The sequence below is a fragment of the Bos grunniens genome, chromosome 16, assembly GCF_055505025.1.
Source record: "Bos grunniens cultivar Pamir isolate PY7600 chromosome 16, Bosgru_T2T1.0, whole genome shotgun sequence".
Classification (NCBI taxonomy): domain Eukaryota; kingdom Metazoa; phylum Chordata; class Mammalia; order Artiodactyla; family Bovidae; genus Bos; species Bos grunniens.
In genome coordinates this window covers 31,768,194-31,782,319 of record NC_141180.1, presented here as the reverse complement: position 1 = coordinate 31,782,319, position 14,126 = coordinate 31,768,194, and the positions used below count along the sequence as shown (strand labels likewise).

Sequence of the window (14,126 nt, the reverse complement as noted above, 5' to 3'; positions counted from 1 at the left end):
GGCCTGCTCGGCACACGCCCCACCCACTGTCAAAGCCTAGTGTTGTCTCCCTGGTCATGATCATGTACTGCGCATTGAGGTTTCTGACGGCTGTGTGCCTTCTGAGCAAAACTGACGCTCCAGTGGGGTCAACCGTAGGCTTCTCCTCCAGGCTGCTGAAACAAGTGTGAGAGGCACTCAGGACATACTGCTCATTGCTCACTCCACTCAGGACTCTATAAAGCGAGGGGTTTCCCCAAGTGTGTGGGTTCCAGCAGGAAATCCTCTGGCTCACTTGGACAGCCTCTTGTTTATCTTGTGTGTCTATCTCATGATAAACTTTGGGTTTCATTTCAAACCACAAACTAGCCGCTCCAAGTTTGATTCACTCTGGGGGCCCGGCAGACCCCACTCTGAGTTCCAGCTGTGACTGGAAGGCTTTTAGGGGGCCAGGACCAGGGCCCCTGCAGCGTCAGAACCCACAGAGCTGCCCCATTACCTGGACGTGTGGCTGGGGACTGCCTGAAACCCTCCATGGTGATCCTGCAGGAAAACAGGACTGTGCTTGCTTTCAGGTTTTGCCAGTTCCCACAAGAAATTGTTCTTCAGATGGTGGAGCGTTGTCGAATAAGGAAGCTGCAGCTGCTCGCGCATCAGTACATGATCCCCAGCAAAGTTGAGTTCTACATCAGTGAGAGCCTGCCCGAGTACTTCACCCCGTATCAAGCAGAGCGGTTCCGGAGGCTTGGGTAAGGGTGGAATTTAGCGTGTATAGTGGGGATGTCTAGCCTGAACAGTTTTGCCTCAAAGTGGGTAAACACTGCGGCATCCCCCTTGCCGTGGTGCTTGCTCACACCCTCACGTGTGGGTCCGGATCTCACAGCTTGTGCACACCTGCTGCATGCCAAGCGTGTTCACTGAGCAGCGTTCCCGCTGATCGGTCGTGTTCAGGCTGCTTTTCAGATGCAGAACTTGTCTGGAGAACACTGTTTAGAGTTTGACTTCTGGACTTTGCCCAGGCTTTGTTTTTTTTTCTTTCATTCCAAGCCTAACTTTCCTTGGAACCTGTGGAATTCACTGGGAGCCAAGGACAGCGCGTTTCTGCACCGACGTGGTTCCATAGGTGTGTTCTTTCTTCCAGCTACGTGTCTCTTTGTGACAATGAGAAGACAGGCTGCAAAGCCCGGGAACTGAAGTCGGTGTATGTGGACGCAGTGGGGCAGTTTCTGAAGCTCATCTTTCACCAAAACCACGTCAACAAGTACAATGTGTATAACCAGGTGAGACGCATGGGCCTGCCCCTCAGTGGTGTCTCCCCTCATAGAAGAACCTGCACTCTTCCTTCAGGGTGCTGTCTGTGGGGCAGTGCTAGGCTCGCTGGAGCTGTTCCTCCGATTCAGGGCCACCAGTCACATGTGGCCGTGTATGCTGGGGGCGTGACTGGTCCACGGGCATGGGCTGTGTGTGTCACCCAGACTCAGTAACAAGATGAGACATTTTGGATGTATTAAGTTTAAATATATTGTTACAATCAATTTTATCTGTTTCTTTTAAACTTTGTTTTACTCTGCCAAGTAGAAAACTTAAAATTATCTGTGTGGCATCATATTTCTATTGGACAACACTGTTCTAGGTAGACTTTTGTAAGGTAAATCCCCTGATGGAAATTGGGAAGGTGATTTCATGTGGCATGCAGTCCAGAATCTCTCTGGTTCCCTTTCTGTTGCTTTGGCATAATTAACACAGTGGAAATCAGAGGCATCAGAGCAGTCTTTTTAATTGAAGCAGATATTTATAACACTCCTTGCCCCTTCCAGAGGCACGCAAGTGTTCCAGCCAGTCAGAGTTTATGCTGAGCAGGTGAGCTGGAGGAGAGTCTGAGACAGAGTCAGGTGCCTTGTCCATGCATGACAGCAGAGTTCTGAACCGTCTCTTTCCTCCACTTCCTCTCCTTGTTCACCAGGGGTTCCTTGGGTTTTAGCTCAGCCTCAGTGATTCTCGAGGGCAGGGGCATGTCATGGGAGAATCACTGCCTCGGACAAACTGAGCTGCGTTAATGTCGGTTTTCATTCATTGTCTAACTTACCACCATCAGGTAGATATGATCCCATTCTTAACTCAGGTGGATGTTTCAATATAAGGCTGCATTGAAACTTTGTTACTGTTTTAACATCCTTCAAACATTAAAATAGCTACTTGTTTCAACATTAGAATATTATGTAATTTGAAAATCATTAATAATTCTACGTTAGCATGAGATTTTGCAATTAGTGCATTTAGATGTACATCATCCCATTTGATGACAGGATGAATCAGAGTGTTATAAAGGGGTTAAGTCCTGTCTAACATTTATACTTAATTTCTGTTGGTGAATTCTCTCTTAGGTTGCTTTGGTTGCAGTAAATATCATTGGAGACCCTGCAGACTTTGGTGATGAAAGCAATATTGTAAGTCTGGGAAGTTTCATTCCTAAAGAGAGACATTTATTTCTAACAAGGAGGGGTCATTCATTTTTGTCACAGAAGTGTCATCCTATAAATTTTCACAGAAGTGTCTAGTGACCAGCTCGCAGGTGATTTTTCAGCAGCTGTTGTTTTAAACTTTCCTTTGCTCGAGAAGTTTAGTTGTCCCGCCAGCAAACGGGATCACCAAAGCCCCTGCATATCATATCATCCCTTTGTTTTATGTTGTTCCTTTTCCTCTGAGATACTAAGCGGAACTTCCCCCACAGACCTCCAGAGAGAAGCTGATTGATCACTACCTGGGGCACAATGCGGAGGACCCAGCTCTTGAAGGAACTTGCTCTGGGTAAGAGCCCCGCCCGCCCCAGGCCGTAAACTTCTGGGACTTCCTCCCTGGAAGCCAGCTCTAAAGGACCCTGGACTCGGGGGCCCCAAAGCGCAGTCTGGAGCTGAATAAGCCGCTGATGGGATTGTCGTGAATACACTGCAGATTAAGGTCACCCTTCTGTTTAGCACGTTTCATTCAGCACCCTTCAGAGAGGACTTCATTTCCTGTGTGGTTCAGTATCACCAAACAAAAGAGCCGTCAGCCATCCTTTGATGTTTTAGTGGCACAGGTAAATTCATAGACGGAACAATTGACCAAGATTGTCAGTTACTGAGCTTCATCCTCCCTCTGCTCAGAGCTTCAGTCCTTAAGGGAATGAGACCTGCTCGTCTCCAGGTTCTCCTGCACGCCTCTGCCCGTCTCCAGGTTCTCCCGAGCGCCTCTCCACGCTCTTCATGCACGCAGTTGTGCAAGACTTAGCCATCCTGCTGCCTCTTTAGCAGGTCAGGCTTGGAGGGCAGAGCTGAGGGTACAGCTCTTTCCTCCCTGTGTCCCAGCACCTCTCTGGGACCAAGTCCTCAGCACCCTGCCTAACAGCACCCAGCCTAAGGAGAGAGGAATTCAAAATGACACCCAGGGCCCCATTTCTGACAGCAGCTCCCCAAGAGTGAAAGGATAAGATGCTTAGAAAAGATAAGATGCCTCGATATTAGTAGATGGTGTTTGCCCATGACCTGTGGTGTGTGTCACTCCATGCTTACGGGCACGTGGTCAGAACAGCCGGCTCTTCTGTTTGCATCAGATGTGGGGTCGATTCTCCAGCCTGTCACTCGGAGCCACGGCGATACCAGTCATGCGCCCGGCAGACAGTGAACCCGTCCCCACAGAGCTCCCCAGCCCCTACAGGCCTGGGTTTCATTGTCCCCGCAGCCTGAGTGAGAGGCGGACCAGGGGTCGCCTCAGGTGGTGGTGTGCGTGGTGCCTTGGAGTGGAGGCCACGCTTACAGTTCAGTGTGTAAGAAGGCACAGTGCAGGGTGAGCCATCCCACCTACACAAGCCACGCGGATGCCTCCCCTTGTCAGGTTGGCATGAGGAGCACCTGGGGGAGGCGGGCACTGACAGCAGGTGCCGTCTCCGCTTCCTTCAGCATCGTGGTGGCACCACCTGCGGCTCTGCCCTCGTGAGCAGAGATGACCAAGCTCACTGATGGCTCAGTATCTCTGATAAAAGCCCTCTGGGGAATGGTGACTTCTGTTTAAATCAGTTCTTCTTCAAGTTAGCCACGGGGGACAGCAGACTGCAGCTTCCTGTCCTGCTGCGCCCCCACCCAGGGTTTTCCTGAAGGTGAAGTGAGGTCTTAGCAGGTCACAGGCCACACCTGAGGCTGAGTCCACAGGCGCCGCTGGGGCATTGTGAGTGGTGGGCACTGCTGACGCTGGGTGTTCCAACATCATCTCAACCTCTGTAGGGTTCTATGGTGGAATGAAGTGTTGGTTTCATCTCTGGAGCTTCAGGGCAGAGCAAGTTAGATTTGAGAATATGGTATGTATTTAGGTAAAAATAGTCACTGTGACCTTGGGCACATGGAGACATTCTGCTGGTCAGTCCCCACTGAGGTTAACAGAGGTGCCACGGCCACCGTGCCTGCTGCTATGCCCACCAGTACCTGAGTCAAGGCATGCAGAAATAGGATGATTTTGAAAGGGGACGTGGTCCCCTGTCCTGCTTGAATTTATCATTAATCAGCTAAACTTATGACAGATAACATCTTTAATAAGTTTCCCAGCACATAAGGACCCCCGAGCCAAAGTTAACAGGAAGTGTTTACGTCTGATTCCGCAGATGGGGAGGTTCTGAACCACGTCCCTAACTCTTCTGTTGAGGAGTTAGATCGGTGTCATGGTTCTAGACATCAGGCCCAGGAGCTGCTGTCCTGTCATAGAACTAGGAGGAAGGAATGGAGGTCAGAGTTCATGAGAAACCAGTCATTTAGATCATGTTTGGGTCATTTATTCCAGGAAGGATCTTTCTGATCTGCAGAACCGGGTGATGGTGTACAGTTGGACACCTTGATGTACAAGCCCAGTGGTAGCATCTTTAACACTTGTCACTGTTACTGTGGCATGAAATGGAAGCCTGGGCTCAGCCTGAGTCCCCCCAAATCAGCCTCTGCAAGGCCAGGGCCTAGTCGTGGCCGGCTCTGATGTTGGTTTCCCAAGTCTCCAAATGATTCAGGAGCTGATTCTCGTGCACTGTCATGTCCCAGCACCCAGAGCAGAGCTGGGCACAGTCTGCATTTGAGATATCTGTTGAATGAGTGAGTGAGTGAATGAATGAGAGTGAATGTGAATGAGTGAATGAAATGAGTGAATATGAATGAGTGCATGAGTGAGAGAGTGAATGAGTGGGGAAAGAGGTGAGTGAATGAGTGAGTGACTGAGTGAGTGAATGAGAATGAACGAGTGGATGAGTGAGTGAGTGAGTAAGTGCATGAGCAAATGTGAACGAGTGAGTGAATATGAACAAGTGAGTGAATGAGAATGAATGAGCGGGTGATAGATGAGAGAGTGAGTAAATGAGGTTTGTTGGCAGGAAATACCATAGGGGCGGGCATCTCCCATCTTTAGCCCTGAGTGTGTGGAGAGCACCTCCCCTGCAGTATCACGTAGATTAAAACTGGCTCTAAAATATTCTATTCTTTCCTGTAGGAAGTCTGATTATATCTCTCCACTAGACGACTTAGCCTTTGACATGTACCAGGACCCAGAAGTGGCACAGATCATCCGCCGGTTAGACGAACGGAAGCGTGAGGCCGTGCAGAAGGAGCGCTATGACTACGCCAAGAAGCTGAAACAAGCCATCGCTGACTTGCAGAAGGTACTGCCTCTGGGAAACAGCTCCTCTGCCACCCGCGATAGGCTTTGTGTCTGATTACCCTGGCACCTGCCCAGAGAAGGGCCAGGCCTCAGAAGGCCACAGGGTTAGCGTGGATTCAGGGGTGTAAGCAGATGAGAGAGACCACGAGCATGTAGTCCTGCAGAGCCCTCCTCAGGGCCGCATGCCATCTAAGGCAGCAGGAAGCTGAGATGCTTAAACCGCTGTGAGCTTGCAGGCGACCGTGGCCAGTCCCCTCCATTCCCTGTGTCCCTTCCCCCGTCTCCCGGACATGAGGCTGGTCGCCCACACCGTCCTCGAACCGTTAACTTTGAAACGGTCTCTGCGCTGGGAGCAAGTCTGTGAAACAAGAGCTGACGCTGTGTGCTCCAGGTAGGGGAGCGCCTGGGCAGGTACGAGGTGGAGAAGCGCTGTGCCGTGGAGAAGGAAGACTACGACCTGGCCAAGGAGAAGAAGCAGCAGATGGAGCGATTCCGCAGCCGCGTGTATGAGCAGCTGCAGCTGCACGAGCTGGTGGACGCCGAGCTGGTGGGTGGGGCCTGCAGCAGGACCCGGAGTTGGGGGGCCGGGAGAGCTATTCTCCGAATCCACACGGGTGGGCATCAGGGGCTCAGCCTTCACAGGCTCCTGCAGGAGGACTCCAATGATGGACATGGGGCAGGTCAGCGGGGAAGCCTCCCAGCAGATGGCTGTGTCTCCTGGTGGCAGCCCCACCCATGTGGTCCTGGGAAGCACAGGGAGAGGGGCCCCTGACAGTTCGGGCCAATAGGGGAGGGTCCCATGTCCAGACCCATGTTCCAGGCCAGGAGACAGGCCTGGTGCCCAGGGGATAGCACAGGGAGTGCAGGCTCTAGCTGTCACTGCTGGCTCCTGGCCCCACTCCACCCGCCCCACTCTGTGGTCTCAAACTCATTCCTCATCCTCCCTGGGACTCAGTTTCCCCATTGTTTCCATGGCGGTGAGAACAAGGAACCTGAGATGTGGTCGTCTGCCTAAAGCACTTTCCGCCAGCCCAGCACACGACCACAGCTGAGCCCACTGCACTTGTTAGAGTGACATGAAGTAGCCTGCTCTGCAGACACACAGGGACCAGCACCGGCCGTGTGGGTCCAACCCGGGTGCTCCTGCCCACCTGCAGCCTCCACGCTGCAGCGCCCACTCTGTGAGCAGCCACCCTGCTTTGGTACAGCGTCCCCTGAGTGATCCACACAGTAACATCAGGCAGTCGGGGGCCGTGACGTGGCCTTGTTAGTGCGGCTTCCACCTGTGTCTTCCCAAGCCAGCACTCCCCTGGGGAACGAGGTGGGGTCTGTGTGGCGGGGACACTGGGAGCTGAACGGCCCATTTTCCCCCAGATGAGAAGGCCTCTCGACCTGCCCCTGCAGCCCCTGGCCTGTCCCAGCAGCCCCCACCACCAGCCACCCATGCGCTCCCTGCCACAGCCAGAGGAAAGGGTGTCAGAAAACCGGCTTGCGGACCCTTTTCTTCAGAAGCCTTCATCACACTGCCTGGACGTGTCTCCTCAGCGTCCCACAGTGGACTGGCCACCTCCTGCCACTGACCCCCCTCCCAAGACCCACGTAGGTAACTCAGGTTCCCTCCGTGGGCAGACATGGAGGCCCTGTGTCTTGTGGGGGCTTTCCTGGGGAACGAGTGTATCAGAGAACAAAAGCAGGGGGCCTCCTTCCCCGCCCTGCATTCAGGAACACCGCCAGTGACTAAGACTGCCTCCTCTGAGCCTCTGCTGCTCTCTGCAAAGACGTGCTGCAGTGTGGGAGAGGGTGTTTCTGGGAATGAGTGAGGTTCCCGCCCTGATGGGATCTCAGGACAAGTCGTGTACGAGGCCATCCCTGTTAGAGCTGCCTGTGTGGCAGATGGCAGAAAGCCTGTTTCCAATGGGCTACTGGTGTTTATAACTGGGAGTCTTAAGAGTCCACATGGGTTTCAGGGTAGGTTTGACTCCTATCTTGCGGGTCCGCTTTCTTGGTTCCGGATGCCCTCTCAGTGGGCTGGACCTGTCCCAGGGGCCTCAGCTTCCGGTCTGGACATCTTGCCATCGGGGAGGTGGGGGAGGGTGGGCGGAATCTGTCCTACCCTGAGCCCATCCCCAGGCCCCAGGTTTACCCTGGTTAGACCGGCCTCATCACCTGGCAGCCTCATTGCTCATGTGGGTCACTGAGGACAGGCCACGGGAGGCCTCTGCTGAGGGCCGCAGGTTTGCAGGCACTGGAAGGAGTGACAGAAGGACCCAGGGCTTCCACCACGTGTGTTAGTGCAGGGCTGCTGGACAATGGATGCGTTCAGAGGAGGCTTGATAGTTACAAGTAAACTAACGAACTGAGAAAATACCAGAGGTCTTTCCAGAAGAAGAATGTAATAAGTTTTACTCTAGTGGTCTTTTGGCTGTTGAAATCTCTAGTGGTGAGCAGTAATTGTGGCAGAATCTAGATAGCTTGTTGATTAGGTCTGTAACAAGCTTAGAAGGGAATAGAAACTCCTGTCTGATTTTTTCAGTTACACCCAATTCATAAATTATTCTAACCTGACGAGACTGATACTTCAGTAAAATACCATCGTTCAGACCAGACATGTCCCAGGCAGTCAGCCTATGGGTGTAGACGGGGATCAGCAGGCGAGGGGGGGACCCCACGCCAGGCCCTGTAGCTGCCCTGTCCTCCCACAGCCTGATTCCCTGCCCTACGATGAACGGCCTCTCCCCGTGACCCGCAAGCAGCTCGGGGCGGCGGTCTCCGAGGCAGAGAGGAGAGATGTGCTCGGCGACGAGGCTCAAAGGGCAGACACCGCAGGCGAGCCAGAGCCCCTGACGGAGAAGGCCTTGCGGGAAGCCAGCTCTGCTGTGGACGTGCTAGGAGAGGCCCTGGTAAGGAAAGAGGCCAATGGCGGGTGGGGTGTGCGGCTCCACAGGGCTCCTGGTCCTCTGCCGGTCCCACCCTTGTCCTCACCGTCCAGTGGGAACGTCCTGATGATCAGTCATCACGTGGGAGAGCACGAGCATCAGCTAGGATTTCAGGTCTCCTGATGGCGTCCCTTTGAGCCTGGCCTTTCTCTCTATTTATTTTTCTGTTTTAATTATTTGCCCACGCGCTACAGCATGGAGGATCCTGGCTCCCCAGCCAGAGATTGAACCTGTGTCCTCTGCACTGAGAGGTGGACTTTTAACCACTGGACCACCAGGGACATCCCAACCAGGGCCTTTCCTTGCGGTGCTCACAGGCCTGGGGCCCAGACCCAGCTCCCGCCCGGAGCACTGCTGGCTCCAGGGTCGAGGACAGCAGAGCAAAGAAAATACCAGAGCGTCATTAGCCTCGAGAAGTTCTCCTGTTGGAGCTTTTAATACTGTCCGTGTTTTAATGGACACAGACTTAAAACTTTCCATGCTAGGAGCAGTATTTCTCCAAACCCATGTACCCAGAGGGTGGAGGTCCTGTGTTTAGAAAAGCTGTGTCTTGTTGACACAAACCAAAGCCAGGGGTGCTAGGGTGGGGACAGGGCCGACTGCCCACCCTGAAGGCCGCCCCCTGCCCTCCCAGGTGGCCGGAGCCTACTCCAAGACGTGGTCGCACCGGGAGGACGCGCTCCTCACCCTGCATAAGCAGCTGACGGACACGCCCGTGGGCACCCCAAAAGAGGACCTGAAGAGCACGCTGAGGGCCGCCGTCTTCCTCGTCAGGAGAGCCATCCGCGACATTGTGACCCCAGTGAGTCCTGCCACCCCACAGGGGCCCCCATGTCTGCCGAGAGCTGCCGGGCCATCCCCTGGAGGTCAGGGTGTCCCGGGAAGCAGCCTGGTCCACTCACTGTCATCACCAAGCACAAGGTCACTAGGGATGAAGACCTTGAGTAAGAAACCCGGTCGCCGAGGAGCCTGGGCTCTGTTCCCATGGGCCGTGCCCTCTGGCCCTGTGTGCACAGAGGCCTGGCCGCCGTACTGTTCACGCTACATTCACGTTTGATCTTCCCAACACCTGAGGAGCTTGGAGTTACCAGTGAACTTTCCTAACTCTGAAAGGGCCGTAAGAATGAGCATCCCCAGTTACACCATCGTCTGCATTCACACAGTACCTTATGCAGTTCAGCAGAAACGTCAGACCCTCGGTCTCAAGGGGCGGTGTCGGAGACCTCATAACACACAGAGATGAGCCCGTGCCCTCCGTGTGCAGGGAACTGTGTGCACAGCAGTTGGCAGTTGGCCATTTTCAGTCCTTCAGACAGCGTGTAGTTTTCAGTGTAACATTCCTGTTGATTACTGAGAGTAAATTTCATGTTTCTTTTTAGTGGAATTGAGTTGAGTGGCTTATCCGTGTTTCTCACTTTTTTCTTAGGTCTTTCAGGCATCTTTGAAACTGTTGAAAATGATAATTACACAGTATATTCCTAAACACAAACTGGGCAGACTTGAAACGGCTCACTGTGTGGAGAGGACGATTCCTGTCTTGCTCACGAGAACTGGAGACTCTTCTGCTCGCCTCCGGGTTATGGCTTCTAATTTTATTCAGGTACAGATTTCCCCAGGATGTTTGAAGCCATCAATAATAAACACATAACCGGAGATACTTGGCTTTCTTAGTATAGTACCTTACAAGGTCCCATCTGTTCAAGCCAGTCATAGGTTATGCCGTGTGATTCACCATCATAACTTCCTTCTCCTCTGACCCAGCAAAATGCTGCCTTAAACATGGCTACAATGTACAGTTTTTCTTTGTTTCTCTTATTTAGCATAGGCTTTTAATTTTAATAAATAAAAATATATGGAGAGCCAGACCAGAATAGAAAAGTGGAGTTAAAAATAATAATAAACAGGTCACAGTCTTGATGAAGTGCCTTTATTCTTTCCACCAACATGCCTCCTCTCGCCTGGGCACTGGGGGAGCCAAGGTGGATGTGAGCAGCTGGGAGTCTGGGGCCCACGCTGAGCCAGGCAGCACAGGAGTGTGCTTTGCTCTCTTGTCAGGAATCCATCTGGGCCAGGAGACCTCAGGTTAAGGTGCAGGGTGTCTGTGAGCTCCTCCAAACGTGAACCCAGTGCCATGAGCAGGCCGGCTTTCTAGGGAAGGAAGCCAAAACTTCCATAGTTTCTCCACCAGGAAGAACCACCGATCTTGTTTTATTTAATGAACTAAAACGTTCAGGGAAAATGAGTGAGGGGCGTTATTTGGGGGAACTCTTTCAAAGGATGCATTGAACGTGCCCCTAATTGTTTCCAAGCCACGTTCACCTCCAGGACGGCAGTGGTGCTGAGCGCCCTCCGTGTGCAGGCGTTCCCGTACTGCACCAGCTTCCGACGGCCTACGCCGTGTGGCCATGTGCGGCCCCTTGTGCGCGGCATCTGTGTCTCCCAGGGAGGTCAGTGTTCTGCTGCTCTCGGGGGCTCCCCTCCCTCCTCCTCCCCATTGGTCTCCAGCCACTCATGGGCCCGGAGGCAGAGCCAGCGGTGCTGCCAGAATGAGAAGGTGTTTGGGTGGTGTGGCCACAGACCGGCCAAAACAGGCTTCTGTCTGTACAGCTCATGTTTCATCGATATTTTATCATTTCTTCTGTCTTTCCCTTTAATATTTTATCATTTTTTCTTGCCTTGCATCTGGCTAGTTAAGTGATGAATATCTTAATTATAGAAATACTTGAGACAGTAGAGCGTGTGGAGGCACTTACCCTCTTTCATCTCAACCCATCAGGGATCAGTCCATCTGAATATGTGCCTGTTACACGCTTGGCTAAAGTTTAAAAATACTGAAATGGAGGTTCTTACAGCAAGACTTAATTTCTTTTAGAATTTTAGAAATTAGAAAATATTTTTCTTAAGGTTGTGAGAGCCTGAGAAGAGAAACTAAGGTTTTAATCACACTTTCTGTAAAGCTTTAATTCATCTCTAAGTGATCATGGTTCTTATTTCTGATGATTCAGGCTTTTGTTCTTAATTGTTATCATATCTTAAAAAGAAATAGGCGCTTACAGACAAATGACTTTACCGTCATCTGTCACTGTCATCTTTTATTTCCCATTTTTTCCCTCAGTGTTTACTTTGCGACTAGCAATCAGTAACCCCTCTCATTTTCCAGTAAAACTTAGCAGATGCTGTTGGTCTCTCTAGGAGATAGCCTTGTTTAAGGAAGTGAAGTCTCTCCAGGTCATCCCATCTTACCTGGTCCAGCCGCTGAAAGCCAACTCCTCAACTCACCTGGCCATGAGCCAGATGGCACTGCTGGCGCGACTGCTGCGGGACCTGGGCACGGAGGGTGCAGGCTTCACCGTGGACAGTGTGATGCGGGTGAGCGCCTTGGGGTGGCCACCACAGCCAGGCCCAAGCTGGTGGCTGCAGCACGTGGGTGTCTGGGGAGTGCTAGCTGCAGATCAGTGGGGGGTGGGGTGGAGAGGCATGATTTCAGAACGTCCCTGCTTCCTCTGACACATGTGGGTGCTGGAGCCTGCAGCACCTTCTGCTTCACCTGGTGAACACAGAACAGGAAGGGGACCCCAGATTTAAGAGTGGACAGGAATGCCGGGGTGACTCAGTGATGGACCCACCCCCCCAGGGCAGGAGGACCTCGTGGGAGGTGACAGATGGGAGGGAGCACAGATGAGTGGGCTGGGGAGATGGGAGGTCACCATCCCAGGTAGCGGGTAGCGGGTTCCTTGCAGTCAGAACATCTCAAGGTTCTTACGGGGTTTGAGGATGACAAGGTTCAGGGTAAAACCTGGCTGTGCTGGTGGAGACAGGAAGTGAAGAAGCCCAGCTAGTGAGAGACCGATGCCTGAAAGGCCATTATATATGGGAACGTTGGTATGTTGTGATAGGTTCGTGTGATCCTAAAGCACTTAGGATGGATGGATCAGATCCTTCATCTACTTCAAGGTCACACACAGATCCTGAAAAAGAAACATTGAATAAGAAATAAAGTGTCAGAATGATACGCACAGTGAGCCATTTATGTATGTGTGTGCTCAGTCATGTCCCACTCTTTGTGACCCCGTGGACTATAGCCCACTGGGCTTCTCTGTCCATGGGGACTCTCCAGGTAAGAATATAGGAGCAAGTTACCATTTCCTCCTCCAAAGGATCTTCCCAACCCAGAGATCAAACCCGCATCTCTTGTGTCATGTGTTGGCAGACAGATTATTTACCACTGAGCTACCTGGGAAGCCCATTTATGATGTCAAACAAAAGCCTGTGTGCACACACATGGCACACACATAATGAGAACGTCTGAGGGTTCATGTCCTCCAGCTTCAGGGACTGATGCCTCGGGAGGGGGAGGGGCAGGTGGAAGGGGCAGGGAGCTGGAGAGACTTCCAAGGGGGCTTGTGCAGTGGTCCTAGCGCTCTGTTTCTTAGAAAGAGCTGAAACAGACACGCCTTGTAATGCTTAGTTTACAGGAGGATGTAACTTTAAAACTGCCATTTATTACCTGAAGTAGGAAAGAGCAAAACGATAATTGCATACACAAGTTCCAGTGTAAAATAAGTGAGGGAAAGTCTGCATCTTAGTAGCTGGAATTCTGTGGGCAATGTCTTCTTTATTTTTAAAGTGTTTATATTGCCTCTGTGTTTGGGCTTTCTTGGTGGCTCAGATGGTAAAGAATCTGTCTGCAGTGTGGGAGACCTGGGTCCGATCCCTGGGTTGGGAAGATCCCCTGGAGAAGGAAATGGCTACATGGCTACTCACTCCACTATTCTTGCCTGGAGAATCCCATGCACAGAGGAACCTGGTGGGCTACAGTCCATGGGGTCGCAAAGAGTCGTACGTGACTGAGCGACTTAACACTATGTTTTTTCTACGCCAGAAAAACTAAACGTGGCTGTTTTACAACTTGAGTCACGAGAGCGCGTCCCGGCCCTCTTCTCAGTTTTCAGTGCAGGCCCTGGAGCACAGGGTGCGAGAGGTGCGTGAGGCGGCCGTGGGGATGATCCTGGACCTGTACGCGCAGCACCGGGCTCTCGTCCTAGAGTACCTCCCGCCCGACGACAGCACCACCCGCAGGAACGTCCTCTACAAAACGATCTTTGAGGGGTTTGCCAAAATAGATGGCAGACCCACAGATGCCGAGATGAGGGTGAGTTAACTTCCCAAAGTTATGATTTGACCCCATGTTTAAGAAGTAATCTGGTGCCAGAGTAAACTGACGCATGTTTCAAGGAGCTGCATGGACACAGGAGACACTGGTCCTGGTTCCTCCACTGTGTCTGTGAACAGGGGTGATGGTGGCCTCATGTGAGGACATCCTCAGGTTTATCCATAGGAGACATTTAGCACATGTTCACCAACTAGGCTCTAGTATAAAGTAAAGCATTTTATATTTAATTAAAAATAAAACAGTAAAAACAGTAAACATTTATTAGCTGAACCTAGTGGATCTTTCTCTTAATCATAGGTATATTATTCAAATGTTTTAGCGAGGATTGTAATGTATAAGAGACATATGTGCTATAGCTTATCACTCAGTTC

General features: G+C 51.9%; 1 protein-coding gene across 5 annotated transcripts in view; it reads left to right on the top strand.

Moving 5' to 3' along the window:
• CEP104 (centrosomal protein 104) overlaps positions 1–14,126 on the top strand; it is a 49,576-nt gene that overhangs the window by 14,924 nt on the left and 20,526 nt on the right. For 2 of the 5 annotated variants that reach the window (XM_086342593.1, XM_086342594.1), the window contains exons 3-14: positions 555–728; positions 1,121–1,259; positions 2,364–2,426; positions 2,711–2,787; positions 5,479–5,647; positions 6,038–6,193; positions 7,021–7,245; positions 8,349–8,546; positions 9,217–9,384; positions 10,009–10,182; positions 11,775–11,951; positions 13,528–13,734. In XM_086342593.1, coding sequence (XP_086198719.1) covers positions 555–728; positions 1,121–1,259; positions 2,364–2,426; positions 2,711–2,787; positions 5,479–5,647; positions 6,038–6,193; positions 7,021–7,245; positions 8,349–8,546; positions 9,217–9,384; positions 10,009–10,182; positions 11,775–11,951; positions 13,528–13,734 — 1,927 coding nt within the window. Of the gene's footprint in view, positions 1–554; positions 729–1,120; positions 1,260–2,363; positions 2,427–2,710; positions 2,788–5,478; positions 5,648–6,037; positions 6,194–7,020; positions 7,246–8,348; positions 8,547–9,216; positions 9,385–10,008; positions 10,183–11,774; positions 11,952–13,464; positions 13,735–14,126 lie in introns of all 5 variants that reach the window. The other 3 variants (XR_015142767.1, XM_086342595.1, XM_086342596.1) reach the window with 3 other exon arrangements.